The sequence below is a fragment of the Pleurodeles waltl genome, chromosome 8 (assembly GCF_031143425.1).
Source record: "Pleurodeles waltl isolate 20211129_DDA chromosome 8, aPleWal1.hap1.20221129, whole genome shotgun sequence".
Taxonomy (NCBI): Eukaryota; Metazoa; Chordata; class Amphibia; order Caudata; family Salamandridae; genus Pleurodeles; species Pleurodeles waltl.
In genome coordinates, this window is record NC_090447.1 from 538886040 (window position 1) to 538901494 (window position 15455).

Here is a 15455-nt window from a genome sequence, read left to right on the forward strand (position 1 = left end):
AGAAGTTATAGCCGTATATCCATAATTTGTGCTGTTAGATAAGTATGTATACTCTGATTAACCGCACACAAGATCCCCTTGGTAACACAACAGATATTGCACTATGGCCTTCAGGATGGATGAATCACTTGGAATGCATGGGGTGAGGTTCTTTGTGCATGGAAGTTTCCCCGGCTAGTGAGGCGGACGGTTTAATAGATCATTTTTGGGACTGTCAAGACTCGCGCTACTGAGGATGGAAGGCGGGAAACTATTGGGTGTGGAAATATCTGTTCATTAGAGTTTGTGACTGTAACTTTTGATAAACTACTGAAAAATATGGTTGTCTGAATGGCTCGAATGTAATTGTGCTAACATACTCCACTAAATATAAAACGCCATAAAGATAATGTAAAAAAAATAAAAAGCTTGATTTCAAGGGCTACATTAGAAATAAATTATTGTTACTGTTAGAAATCAGCACAGTTCAGCAGTGAACGAAGCATATAATTAGGGCAACTGGAAAAATGCAATACCCCTACTTTTTCTGTAAAAATATCAATTTGACACTCGATTGAGTGACAATTAACCTACATAGACCATATAATATTAGAGGGTAAACCCAAACTGAAGTTACTGTTTAATACGTAACAGGATGTGCCCTTATAAATGAGGCCCTCATTTTATTTCAAGAAGTGTATTCTGCTAGTCAAAATGTCTAATAAGTATAACGTATACATTTATACAATTATTTTACTAAGGAAGGTAGATACTTAGACACTTGTAAGAACATTGGCATTACTGTGCTTCGTGAATGACAAATCATTAATTATTTTTGACAACATTTTGACTAGAATTGGTAAAAGATGTTTTCGTTTAGCTTCTCTCAAGAAGAATATATATTTTGTCACTGGAACTGTTTTTGTACCACTTTTGGTTTAACTGTAAAAATAATATAGAAAACCGTACTACAACATTTGGTCAATAATTTACCCTTTTAAACAAAATGTTCTGCACGCTCTGCCTATCTTTGCTGCATAACTCAAGCGTGTCGCACAATTCGACCCTCCGTTGCCTCATAAATCCCAGTGGCCCTGCGTCTCATGTGTCCTGTTGCTTGGTAGGCTGCGCGAAATAAACCCCAGTGAGTTCTTGCCAATTCTGCGTGCCATGCCGTCGCTGGTGGCGCAAATCACCTCCCTTTCTTCAGTCTAGGTACAGATGCAAAAGGATTCTGGATGTGTGAAATACTGAGTGTACCTAAACAGGGCTTTGGAGGCTGGTGGGAGGGAGTGCCTACTGCTTCAAGGATTCGAGTTTCCAATAACATAACCGTCCACTCCCTTAAATTCAAAGTGGCCGCTGCACCAAACAAAAATACTAGCATCTCTTTCAGCTGTGTACGCCGTTTTCATCTTTGCGTATGCCACAATTTTCATTGTTAACCGTTCCACTTTCGGATGAGTGCCTGGAATTGCTGCAGTACGAGTTTGCATGTGAGCGCCAGAAGGGAGACGGTGTAAACGTCCCAGTCCTGCGCTGCGTTATGCTGCACATTCGCAGTTTTTGGGTTCGACGTGAGCTGTTCTAATGAGGATTCCAAATGAAGTGACACTGTTATTCTTTTTTATTTCAGATTCGCTATAAGAGTGCCTTTTAAGGTTACTTTTGCTCCTGGACTGGTCGGTGTTTTTCCACACGTGATCGCTGCCAATCAGACTGTGCCCTGGCCACATGCGTGGCAGAACATACCTCTCATTTTTGCCAAGTCTCTGCTGCGCTCAACAGGAAACAGAAACGGGAAACAATTTCTGGGCGAGGACAGTTTCTCACTGTATTTGAGCCGACTTCTATTTTTAAATTTCAGCAGCAACGAGCAGACTGAGCAATTAACTCTTAACTGTGCTCCTGCCCTGAAATAACTATTTTAAAAGTTTATTGGCCGAAACAATCAAGATTCTTTCTTCAGCAACCACATGGGCTACCCTTGAGCATGATTTGTTTGCTGCATCGAATCCTCACCTGGGGATTATTGATAGATGAGTGATATTTTTCACTCGTCAGCTATCAAGTTTTCATATGCTGCTTTGTGACTGTGGAACTGCATAAAGCATTTTATTCCCTCACAGCATCGCCGTTAAAGGCGGTGCATGGTTTTTATTTATCTCAACGTGAATTTTGAGACTCGCTTGGTCTTGTGTTGCCTTTTTTGTTTTTATATTTCCAACAGAGGAAATCTGTTTTTCCATCATGGCTTTGAATGTGGCTCCTGTACGTGATACAAAATGGCTGACGCTTGAAGTGTGCAGACAGTTTCAGAGGGGAACTTGCTCGCGGTCTGATGAGGAATGCAAGTTTGCACATCCACCTAAGAGTTGCCAGGTCGAAAATGGACGGGTTATTGCCTGCTTTGATTCCCTAAAGGTAAGAGTGTAATATTATTTGACTTTCAGATTTCATTTTGTTTGAACCAACATGAATGTTGTGTGACTTTTTGGGAGTTGAGATTTCCTAATTTTGATGTTTCAGAATAATTTATTGATCATTAGAAGCAGATTCATTCCTTATTATGTTCGTTGTCATGCTGGCTTGTAAGTATAGCTTGGAAGTTAACCAAAGTGAGAGGTAAAACAGGTAATCCGGTCTTCTTGACCGATAGTCATTGCCCCATTTCAGCTCTCTATTAACAAAAGCAGTTCCAGCTTGTACTTTACAGGGTGCAAGTTTATATAGTTTGTTCCCACTCATGCGTTTTTAGGTGCGACTGCTTTACTTGTGTGGATGACCTCTTGTGATAAATTATTAAACAAAAATACAATCAGACGTACACAGAGACTTGCTTTCATGTGATTTTCATGGTTTATCATTGCGTGGATATGTTGTCCATGGATATGTTGATTGGTTACACTGTCTAGTTTTTCTCTTAAGGTTTTAGTGATAGGACTTCAAGTTCTGCTTTTCTGAGACTCGAGTCACTATGTGCCCTTTTATGTATTTACTTTGTTGACATGATGACGTTTGGACACGAGGACGTGCATGCTGTTTGGATGTATTATCCTATCATAAAGTCACAGTGCTGCTCACCAACTGCCCTTGCCTGTTCGATTTATATCATGCTGGATTTACATGTTTGTTTTTTCATTATGTAAAGACATGCAGACATAGGCTTTCTTAAAGATGCAACAGAAGTATTCCCTCTTTGTCAAAAGCATCTAATATGCAATAGTTTATTCTGTATGCCTTTCAAGCACACTCCATCTTTTCTCTCTTTTCCACAGCAGTCTTCTTTCACAGCTTCCATCTTGTTTTAGACCAAGATGTTACACCATTCCTGGATTTCCTTTCTAGAACAAATGGTGGGGGTATCACACACATTCATACATCTATAACCAAACACTTCCACTAGAAAAAAGCCAGACCTATTTACTTTGCAAATGCTTGTTTTTAGAGACAAGTGCAAAGCGCTCCACCCCGTGTTGTAATCTCTCTTTGGGCTTCTAACCACGCCCATGTCATGTCAGTCACTCATTTGTTTGTGGGCTTGTCTTCTATAATAAGCCTCACTTTCATTAGTGGAAGGCATGCATACGTCATGCCTTTTCTGGTGTTTTGCCCTCCTCGAGCGCCTTGACCAACTACTGAAAACATACGAGGCTTGATGTTTTCTGTCTGGTTTCTGGACTACTTTTTCTCTTTATGTAGCAGCGTGATCTCTCTGGGCAGTAGTCCAGTGCTTTACATAACATCGATCCTGTTACATAGATAGTTGTACTTTTGCCGATAGGTTTCACTGAGAGTGAACTTTTATTTCCCTTTGTGTGTCTACTTTGCACTGATGGCGGCCGTCAGCTCGCTTATGTGACACTTACTTTTCAGTTTATATGGCAAGAAAAGTCCGTTTAGTTATGTGAAATTCTTTTATTTTTAATTTTAAATTTATGTGGCAAGAAAAGTCTGGTTAGGAGTTTACAATGCAAATAGCTCTAACTCGAGCAAACGCAAGACACATTGCATTGCAAATGCTTGTTTGTCTTGTATTTAGGCTCCTGTGTGTGTCCATTTCTCTAGCTGTAATAAGTTAGATTCTGAAACGGATACATATATGTTCCTTTTGGTTGAAGGTCTGTGATAGTGCTAACTTTTATCTTTCTCTTGTCTAAGCATAGGTGTATCCCACTTTAGGGGGGACACCGTTTAAAAAAAATTATTAACTATTTTTACATGATGTTCTGAGTTCAGCGTCATTATTTATAGGGAAGCTTTCATGCCAGCAGTTTCATCGATGTAGCCTTGAGTCACAGAAGAATTTGTAAACATTAAAACATTTACTGTTACTTGTTGCTTTGTGAACATTCCATACCTGTGCATAAAATTATGATTGTTGTTTGTGGAACATGGTTTGATATCCACAAGAATTCCCATATGTTTTCCTACACTGTTGCATGTGCGGCCTGCACATTACAAAGATTCCACACGTGTTAGGGTTAAGACATTTCAGATTTTAGGTCTCGACTGCAGACCTTTTCTGAAGTCTATAGACAGTCTATAAACAACAGCTTACCATCTACAATACAATATACTTATATTTGGCTTTGGGTCAGCTTATTGCTTATCATTGGCTTTTTTGTTAGTTTAATTTGCCTGCCTCTTATTCAGTGACTTTCATTCCTCTTCTTTCTCTTCTCCTCCCCCCTCGAGCATAACCTCTTTACCATCCTTTTTGTCTGGATGACCTGTATCCTTCCATGGATCAAATCAGGGTGCTACTTTATAGATTTTGCCTAAGACAGCGTATGTGTGGTCATTTGCGTGACATTTTCTTTACCTACAGGGGGCTTAGAACCCAGCCATCGGTTGACTTCATTGTCACTCTAATTTCTGTACTTCTCTTTGATCAGCAGTCGCCGACTTTGCTTCCTCTTTGGGTGTGTGCTACTCCCTGTTCCGCCTTCCTCTTGTCCCATCGCTCCTCACCCCCTGTCATATTGTTACTTGCCCCTTCTCTTCCCCTTGCTTTGTTGCTTTCCCAGCCTTTCCTGCCCCCACCTGTATTGTTGCTTACCATGTTATTCCTTTCTCATCCCACTTAGATGATTTTCCCGCCGTTCTGCTTTGCTGCGAACCTCCTCCCATTCCGCCACAAAAAAGTGCAATTATGCGGCCAGCGCTTACCGTTTCCTAGCTTCTTACAACTTTCATCCATGTTGCACAGAAGCCATTCTACTGTACAACAAGGCTAAAAGACATCCACAAACCAATAACTCTTACGTAGATGAGATCTGTTGGCTTTGGCCAGTACTTCTCCATTTTGAGTTCAGCATTTCATGGGAGTGATGTTTTCTTGCTCTCTCCACTACTTTGCTTTCACCACAACTCCCTGTCCATCTTTAAAAAAAAAAAAAAATCCACCTCTTTTGTGCCCCCCTCACCTCTGCCACCTCCCCCCTACCCCCCAAAATTTAGGTGCCAACGCCCACAATTTGCAACCAAAAAGGCCCCCCTTTTAAAAAGTGTTTTTTCTCCCCATTTTTTAATTCAGTGGCACAAGATGTCTATCTCAGAACTGTAAATGGTCACTGTGTAATGACTTTAACATATGTGGTGCTGCATATGTTGGATGTTCTGGATCTTTCTTATGCTTTTGGCCTTGCATCATTGGGAAAAAGCATTGACAAAGCCAAAATTGAGTTCTACTGGTTATGTTATGTGTATTTGTAAAGCTCACTATCACCCTCAAGGGTATCCTGGTGCTAAGGAATTGTGTATGTGCCTTGCCCTGTTTATTATAGGTTGGTTATAAGAAAAAACAGGTCTTCAACTCCTTGTGGAATTCAGGAGGAGAGGAAGATTTTGAAGTGGATTAGGAGGCTGTTCCATGCTTTAAGAGCGATGTAGGAGATTGGAATTCTTCCTGATCTGGTTCTTTGTATTCGTAGGATGTGTGCTAGTGGGAGTCTTGCAAGACTGGAGGTGTTTGGGTGGTTGGTTGGTTAAAGACGATACAACTGTTTTGGTAGCTGGGGTCCTAAGTTGTGTTTTGCCTTGAATGTGTGAGGAATTTGAAATGAGTGGCTTGTGTTTCAGGAGCCAGTGGAGCTCCGTGAGGTGTGGTGTGATGTAAGCTCTGTGTTGGGAGGTTGAGAATGAGTCTGACTGCTGAGATTTGGATTGTTTGTAGTCTTCTAGTGAGGTGCTTGGTGATCCCGTGGTAGGGGACTGTAGTCAAACTTGCTGTTGAATATGACATGAGGGACAGTTTTTCTAGTGTTACTTGGGAGCCATTTGAATATCTTCCCCAGCATCTTTGGGGCGTAAAAGCAGGAGGCAGTAATGGTGTTAACTAGTGCAGTCATTTCCAGTTTGCTATTGATGATTATTCCAAGGTTCCTGGTGTGGGTCCGAGTTCGGCCATCCACAAGTTAGAGTTCCATGATGTGTTCTTGCAAACAGCATTAATTCTGTCTTGTCAGCATTGAGCTTGAGACATCCAGTTTGTGGCTTCTGTCATACAGGCTATAAACTTGTGTTCGATGGCATCTGTCGCTGTAGATACGCATGTTCTGCAATAGCTCGCCATCTGGTGTTGGGCCGGAGTGTTACAAGTTGTTTTTCTTCGAAGAAGTGTTTCGAGTCACGGGACCGAGTGACTCCTCCTTTTGTCTCCATTGCGCATGGGCGTCGACTCCATCCTCGATTGTTTTTTTTCCGCCATCGGGTTCGGACGTGTTCCTGTCGCTCCGAGTTTCGGAACAGAAAAAATAGTTAATTTCGGAAGATTTTCGTCGGTATTGTTGCGTTCGGGATCGGCATACTTAGATTCAACACCGCATCGAAGATCGAAGAGCTCCGGTGCCCTTCGGGGTAGTTTTTCGATCCTCCGTCGGGGCCTGGTCGGCCCGACCGCGTGCTGAAGAACGCCGATGGAACGGACCCCGTTCCGTTTCTGCCCCAAATGCCACAATAAATACCCCTACACAGACCAACACTTGGTCTGCAACCTGTGCCTGTCACCTGAGCACAGCGAAGACACCTGCGAGGCCTGTCGTGCGTTCCGGTCCCGAAAAACACTCCGAGACCGTCGAGCCAGAAGACTTCAAATGGCGTCCGCACCGACAGCCCGACGGGAGTTCGAGGAACAGGAAGAGGAAGGTACCTTCTCGATCCAAGACTCAGACTCCGAAGGATTCGACGATACACAAACCGTGAGTAAGACGTCGAAAACCACACAAAGAAACATTTACAAGGCCCAGGGGACGCCACTGCCACCAGGCCATGGCTCAACCCATAAAATCGGTGACCGACCGTCGGCACCGAAAAAGGCCCAAACAGTGCCGAGATCGTCCGACTCCGGTCGAGACACCGGCACGCAGCCTTCTCGGGACCGAGAAAGTGCTGGAGACAAGCCTCGACACCGAGATGCCGGTGTGGACACGGCTCGACGCCGAGACAGCGGCACCGAAACAGATCGACGCCGAGAGGTTTCGGCCCCGAAAAGGAAAAAAGTCACCTCGGAGCCGAAAAAACACGCAGACAAAGTTTCGATGCCGAAACAAACTGCAAGCGACCCAGCTTCAGGCTCTTATACAGAAGAGCACTCGCTAACCTCCCAAATGCAGAAGCATAGGTTTGAGGAAGAGCTACAAGCAACTGATGCGGACCATACGCAAAAACGTATTTTCATTCAGCAGGGGACAGGAAAAATAAGCACCCTTCCCCCCATTAGGAGAAAGAGAAGGTTGGAGTTCCAGACGGAACAAGCACCACAACCAAAAGTGGTGAAAAGAGTTACACCACCACCCTCTCCTCCGCCCGTGATTAACGTTTCACCAGCACAAACGCCATCACACTCCCCAGCTCACACCACCATGAGCCAGGGTGACCAAGACCAGGACGCATGGGACCTATACGACGCCCCAGTGTCAGATAACAGCCCAGAGGCATACCCTACAAAACCATCTCCACCAGAAGACAGCACCGCGTACTCTCAGGTGGTGGCTAGAGCAGCACAATTTCACAACGTAAGCCTCCACTCAGAACAGGTCGAGGATGATTTCTTGTTCAACACACTCTCCTCCACCCACAGCTCCTACCAAAGCCTGCCTATGCTCCCTGGTATGCTCCGGCACGCAAAAGACATATTTAAGGACCCGGTCAAAAGTAGGGCAATCACACCAAGGGTGGAAAAAAAGTACAAGGCGCCTCCTACGGACCCAGCTTTCATCACAACACAGCTGCCACCAGACTCTGTTGTTGTAGGAGCAGCTAGGAAAAGGGCCAACTCTCACACATCTGGAGATGCACCACCCCCAGAAAAAGAAAGCCGCAAGTTTGATGCAGCTGGTAAGAGAGTCGCAGCACAAGCTGCAAACCAGTGGCGCATCGTGAACTCCCAGGCACTACTTGCGCGCTATGACAGAGCCCACTGGGACGAGATGCAACATCTCATCGAACATCTGCCCAAAGACTTCCAAAATAGGGCAAAACAAGTGGTTGAGGAGGGACAAGCCATCTCCAACAACCAGATCCGCTCCTCCATGGACGCTGCAGATACAGCTGCACGGACAATTAATACATCTGTAACTATCAGAAGGCATGCATGGCTCCGAACGTCTGGATTTAAACCAGAGATTCAACAAGCAGTTCTCAATATGCCTTTTAATGAAAAAGAACTGTTCGGTCCAGAAGTGGACACAGCGATTGAGAAACTCAAAAAAGATACGGACACTGCCAAAGCCATGGGCGCACTCTACTCCCCGCAGAGCAGAGGGAATTACAGCTCATTCCGTAAAACGCCCTTTCGAGGGGGGTTTCGGGGTCAAAGCACACAAGCCAGCACCTCACAAGCCACACCGTCCAGTTACCAAGGACAGTATAGAGGAGGTTTTCGGGGACAATATAGAGGAGGGCAATTCCCTAGAAATAGAGGAAGATTCCAAAGCCCCAAAACCCCTACTACTAAACAGTGACTCACATGTCACTCACCCCCTCCACACAACACCAGTGGGGGGACGAATAGGTCATTATTACAGAGCATGGGAGAAAATCACTACAGACACTTGGGTTCTAGCAATTATCCAACATGGTTACTGCATAGAATTTCTACAGTTCCCTCCAAACATACCACCAAAAGCACAAAATTTAACAACACACCATTCCAATCTCCTAGAGATAGAAGTGCAGGCACTATTGCAAAAGAATGCAATCGAATTAGTGCCAAACACACAAATAAACACAGGAGTTTACTCACTGTACTTTCTGATACCAAAGAAGGACAAAACACTGAGACCAATCCTAGACCTCAGAGTAGTCAACACTTTCATCAAATCAGACCACTTCCACATGGTCACACTACAAGAAGTATTGCCATTGCTAAAGCTGCACGACTACATGGCAACTTTAGACCTCAAGGATGCTTATTTCCATATACCAATTCACCCATCGCACAGGAAATACCTAAGGTTTGTATTCAAAGGAATACATTACCAATTCAAGGTACTGCCTTTCGGATTAACAACCGCACCAAGAGTCTTTACCAAATGTCTAGCGGTAGTCGCTGCACACATCAGAAGGCAGCAAATACATGTGTTCCCATATCTAGACGACTGGCTAATCAAGGCCCATTCGTTAATAGAGTGCTCAAATCACACAAATCATATCATACAAACCCTCTTCAAACTAGGGTTCACCGTCAATTTCACAAAATCCAAAATTCGGCCACGCAAGGTACAACAATACCTGGGAGCCATAATAGACACATCAAAAGGAGTAGCCACTCCAAGTCCACAAAGAATTCAAAATTTCAACACCATCATACAACGCATGTATCCAACACAAAAGATACAAGCAAAGATGGTATTACAACTCCTAGGCATGATGTCATCATGCATAGCCATTGTCCCAAACGCAAGACTGCACATGAGGCCCTTACAACAATGCCTAGCATCACAGTGGTCTCAAGCACAGGGTCACCTTCTAGATCTGGTGTTAATAGACCGCCAAACTTACCTCTCGCTTCTGTGGTGGAACAACATAAATTTAAACAAGGGGCGGCCTTTCCAAGACCCAGTGCCACAATACGTAATAACAACAGATGCTTCCATGACAGGGTGGGGAGCACACCTCGATCAACACAGCATACAAGGACAATGGAACGTACATCAAACAAAACTGCATATCAATCACCTAGAACTTCTTGCAGTTTTTCAAGCACTAAAAGCTTTCCAACCAATAATAGTTCACAAATACATTCTCGTCAAAACAGACAACATGACAACAATGTATTATCTAAACAAGCAGGGAGGGACGCACTCCACGCAGTTAAGCCTGTTAGCACAAAAAATTTGGCATTGGGCAATTCACAACCAAATTCGCCTAATTGCACAGTTTATACCAGGGATACAAAATCAACTCGCAGACAATCTCTCTCGAGATCACCAACAGGTCCACGAATGGGAAATTCACCCCCAAATACTGAACACTTATTTCAAACTCTGGGGAACACCTCAGATAGACTTGTTTGCGACAAGGGAGAACGCAAAATGCCAAAACTTCGCATCCAGATACCCACACAAGCAATCCCAAGGCAATGCCCTATGGATGAACTGGTCAGGGATATTTGCTTACGCTTTTCCTCCTCTCCCTCTCCTTCCTTACCTGGTAAACAAACTCAGTCAAAGCAAACTCAAACTCATATTGATAGCACCAACTTGGGCAAGGCAACCCTGGTACACAACGCTGCTAGACCTATCAGTGGTACCCTGCATCAAATTGCCCAACAGGCCAGATCTGTTGACACAGCACAACCAAAAGATCAGACACCCAGATCCAGCATCGCTGAATCTAGCAATCTGGCTCCTGAAATCCTAGAATTCGGGCACTTACAACTTACCCAAGAATGTATGGAAGTCATAAAACAAGCAAGAAGGCCATCCACCAGGCACTGCTATGCAAGTAAATGGAAGAGGTTTGTTTGCTACTGCCATATTAATCAAATACAACCATTACACACAACTCCAGAACATGTAGTGGGTTACTTGCTTCACTTACAAAAATCTAACCTAGCTTTCTCTTCCATTAAAATTCACCTTGCAGCAATATCTGCATACCTGCAGACTACCTATTCAACTTCCCTATATAAAATACCAGTCATTAAAGCATTCATGGAGGGCCTTAGGAGAATTATACCACCAAGAACACTACCTGTTCCTTCATGGAACCTAAATGTTGTCCTAACTAGACTTATGGGTCCACCTTTTGAACCCATGCACTCCTGCGACATACAGTTCCTAACCTGGAAGGTGGCATTTCTCATCGCCATTACTTCCCTGAGAAGAGTAAGCGAGATTCAGGCGTTTACTATACAGGAACCTTTTATACAACTACACAAAAATAAAGTCGTCCTAAGGACCAATCCTAAATTTTTGCCAAAGGTTATTTCACAGTTCCATCTAAATCAAACAGTGGAACTTCCGGTGTTCTTTCCACAGCCAGATACCGTAGCTGAAAGGGCACTACATACATTAGATGTCAAAAGAGCATTAATGTATTACATCGACAGAACAAAGAACATCAGAAAGACTAAACAACTCTTTATTGCATTTCAAAAACCTCATGCAGGAAACCCAATTTCAAAACAAGGTATAGCCAGATGGATAGTTAAATGCATCCAAATCTGCTACCTTAAAGCTAAACGACAGCTGCCCATTACACCAAGGGCACACTCAACCAGAAAGAAAGGTGCTATCATGGCCTTTCTAGGAAACATCCCAATGCAAGAAATATGTAAGGCAGCCACATGGTCTACGCCTCACACATTCACCAAGCACTACTGTGTAGACGTGTTATCCGCACAACAAGCCACAGTAGGTCAAGCTGTATTAAGGACATTATTTCAGACTACTTCCACTCCTACAGGCTGATCCACCGCTTTTGGGGAAATAACTGCTTACTAGTCTATTGCAGAACATGCGTATCTACAGCGACAGATGCCATCGAACTGAAAATGTCACTTACCCAGTGTACATCTGTTCGTGGCATCAGTCGCAGTAGATTCGCATGTGCCCACCCGCCTCCCCGGGAGCCTGTAGCAGTTTGGAAGTTACCTTCAATTATTTATATATGTATCATCTCAACCTTAAATAAGTGCATACTTAGTCACTCCATTGCATGGGCACTATTACTACAATTCAACTCCTACCTCACCCTCTGCGGGGAAAAACAATCGAGGATGGAGTCGACGCCCATGCGCAATGGAGACAAAAGGAGGAGTCACTCGGTCCCGTGACTCGAAACACTTCTTCGAAGAAAAACAACTTGTAACACTCCGGCCCAACACCAGATGGCGAGCTATTGCAGAACATGCGAATCTACTGCGACTGATGCCACGAACAGATGTACACTGGGTAAGTGACATTTTCATTCTTGTGTTTGGGCTCTAAAAAGGGAGAGTACTAGTTATGTGTCATCCGCATAGAAGAGGATGCAGATGTGTGCGCGGATGCCATAGGCGAGAGGGATCATGTATGTGTTGAAGGGGGTGGGGCAGAGTGATCAACATAGAGGCACTCCGCAGGTCAGTCTGCAGGCTTTCAAGGAATAAGGTGGCAGGTTGACAGTGTGTGCCCTATCTGTTAAGGAGGAGCAGATCCAGTCCAGAGTGGGTCCTAGTATGCCAAACTCATGCAGGTGCCTAATGAGGATGAAGTACGAGACCGTGTAAAATGCTGCAGAGAGGGCTGTGGTCTTTCCTCTGTCAAGAATCATGCGATTGTCTGTGGTGATGATGCATGCTGTTTTTGTACTGTGATTGGGCCTGAATCCGGACTGCGTGGTGTCTAAGAGCTGGTGGTGCAGAGGTGGTCGGTGAGGCATTGGTTGATTATTTTCTGTAAGACCCTTGCCAGGAATGGTAGAAGGGAGAGGTCTGTAGCTGAAAAGCATGGCTAGGTCAGCGGATAGTTTCTTAAGAAGGGGCATGACAGTCCCATGTTTCAAGGTGTCTGAGAATGTGGCTGAGTCAACAGAGGTGTTGAGGATGGGTATTAGTACTACGCTGATAAATAGAAGTCCTGTAGTTAAGGCTTGGTGGGGGAAAGGGTCAGATGGGGCCCACGAGTAGATGGTCTACATTGTAGCTGTGATTTTGATAGTGGTGACCGCAGGCCATGAGGTCAGGTTTTCATTCCTCAGTCGTGATGGGAAGTTGAAATGACACAATGACTGGGTCCAGTTAAAGGTCAAAGTTGCTGCGTATGGAGGTGATTTTGTTGCAGAAGAATTCTGAGAGCTTGTTGCAAAGGTCTTGGGATGGGGTGATGTTGCTGGAGGTGGCAGGAGGCACAGTGAAATATTTGATGGTGAAGATTTCCTTGATGCTACTTGTGCCAGCGTTTGTGTGATCTGCAAGAGCTGTACAATTTGTAGTCCGTATCTGCTTGTGGTAGTGTCTTAGGGTTGATTTGAAGATGTCTTTATCTGTGGTATCTTGACTTGATCTTCTTTTGTGACTTGCAGTAGTGTTATATAGGCCTGAGTTCTCCTGTACCAGCTAGCCTGTAGTCTGGCTGTTGCCGTTAGATTGCGCTGAGGGGGAGCAAGGGTGTTGTTGCATGCAGTGATCTTGCTGTTGAAGTTCTTAACTGTTTTTGTCAAGTTGCTGGTGTGCTCGAGGCTGTGCGCAGAGAGGGTGAAAACCCACTCCTCTTCTGTGATGATTTCCCAGCTGCGGCGAGAGATTCCGATGGTGGGAGATCCGTGATGTTGGAGGATTGGTCTGCTGAAACTGATGAGGGTGTGGTCTGTCTAGGTCATAGTTGCTGCCTTGTCGACTGTGGTGTTGCGATTGAGGAGAAAATTGGGTCCACTAGGTGTCCAGTGATGTGGGTGGGTTTGGTAACGTGCTGGGTGAGGCCAAGGTTTCTGAGATTTTTCTTGGAGGACTATAGAGTTTGGGTTGGTATGGTCTTGTAGTTGAAAGATAAGAACGCCGGGGGAATGACTGTGCAGACGTTGTTGATGTGGGGTGTGTCAAAGTCCATGATTTTGCTGGCGAATTTGATGAATGGGTTCTGATGGTCTGTATACAAGGGTTCTGCCCAGAAGGAAGTTGGTTGTGATGCTTATCTTGAACATGAGGTGTTCCATGTAGCTGGTGGAGGTGTCCGTCTGGGTGGTGCAGCTGATGATATCTTGGAATATGATGGCAACTCCACCTCCAAGCTTGTGCTGATAGTCTTGGCTGGCAATCTTGTATATTCTTGTGATGATTGTAGCGATGTCCGGTGCAGAGCATGGGTTTAGCCATGTTCCGTTAGGAAGAGCAGGTCTGGAACACAGCCCTGCAGTACATCCATACCTCAGTGACGTATTGGATGAGCAAAAAGGTGTTGAGCATGCATGGGAGTGTGGTGTGTTGTGTGGGTGATGTTTGTCTATGGGAGAGCGTTGTGAGAATGTGAGCAAGTCGGGAGCTGAATGCTGTTGGTGCGGGAGCGGTGGGTGTAGGGTGTGGTAGAGTGGATGAGAACTTGTAATCTGTTTCTTATGCAAAGCACTCCAATGCCCTTGGGATATGGATATGGATATATATATATCCATATATATCCATATATATCTATATATATATATATATATATGTATATGTGTGTGTGTTCGATGGCATATATCGTTCCAAATTGCACCACTGGGCCTCATTTTAACACAAAAATTGATATGAGGCATTACTCTATACTTTGCAGCAGAAGGGTTTTTCGAATTTGTTAAAATCACTGGTATCAACACCAAGATTTTTCAGAAGCCATGTGTTTTAGTGAACGGATGCCACAGGCCAGCACACTGAAAAGTGTTCCAGCTCCACACTTCAATATGGTTCACCATCTGGCACCTTTACGGGAGGACCAATATCTTTGCCACAGTCCAATATTGAAAGATGTGGTTGAGATGGTCACCTTTACAAACATTTGCTGCTGTTATTTTGTAAAATTGTTCCGCTTCGTGTCCATTAAAGCTAGGTGGGTTGCAAAACTTTGTTGTTCTAAAACTTGGGTTGTGGTTCTAAAAAGATTGGAAAGTTAAGCTGAGCTAAAGGCAATTAGTAGAAACATTAAGGCTGTTGCTGCTGGGGACTCTGTGTAGAACTAGACACAGTGTGTAACATTGGGTGAGGGGCGGTGGAGTCTTGAATGTTCTCCCAACATTGATGTGCCACAGGGCTTCTTGAACAGTCTGTCACCCAAACTGAGCTGCTGCTTTACTTTTACTGAAAGGAAACTGTTGATTAGAGTAAAACTGCTTGATATTTCGCCTTAGTTGATCTTGCTCATAGACAGGGTCACTGAAAGTGTGCCATAGTGGAAGGCCAAGTTATGCGGCTTTGGGGCAAGAAAAAACAAACACGCATAATGTGGCATGATGTGCCGCATTTTGTCATAGCATTTTTTCAGTATTTTGTCATTTTTACACTTAACCTAGAACCAGTG

General features: G+C 44.3%; 1 protein-coding gene across 32 annotated transcripts in view; it reads left to right on the forward strand.

The window, feature by feature from the left end:
* The window catches only part of MBNL2 (muscleblind like splicing regulator 2), a 563412-nt gene that overhangs the window by 279204 nt on the left and 268753 nt on the right, over window positions 1-15455 (forward strand). For all 32 annotated transcript variants that reach the window (XM_069204579.1, XM_069204591.1, XM_069204575.1 and 29 more), the window contains one exon: window positions 1616-2403. In XM_069204579.1, the coding sequence (XP_069060680.1) occupies window positions 2230-2403 (174 nt within the window). In that variant the 5' untranslated portion in view covers window positions 1616-2229. The remainder of the gene's footprint in view (window positions 1-1615; window positions 2404-15455) is intronic.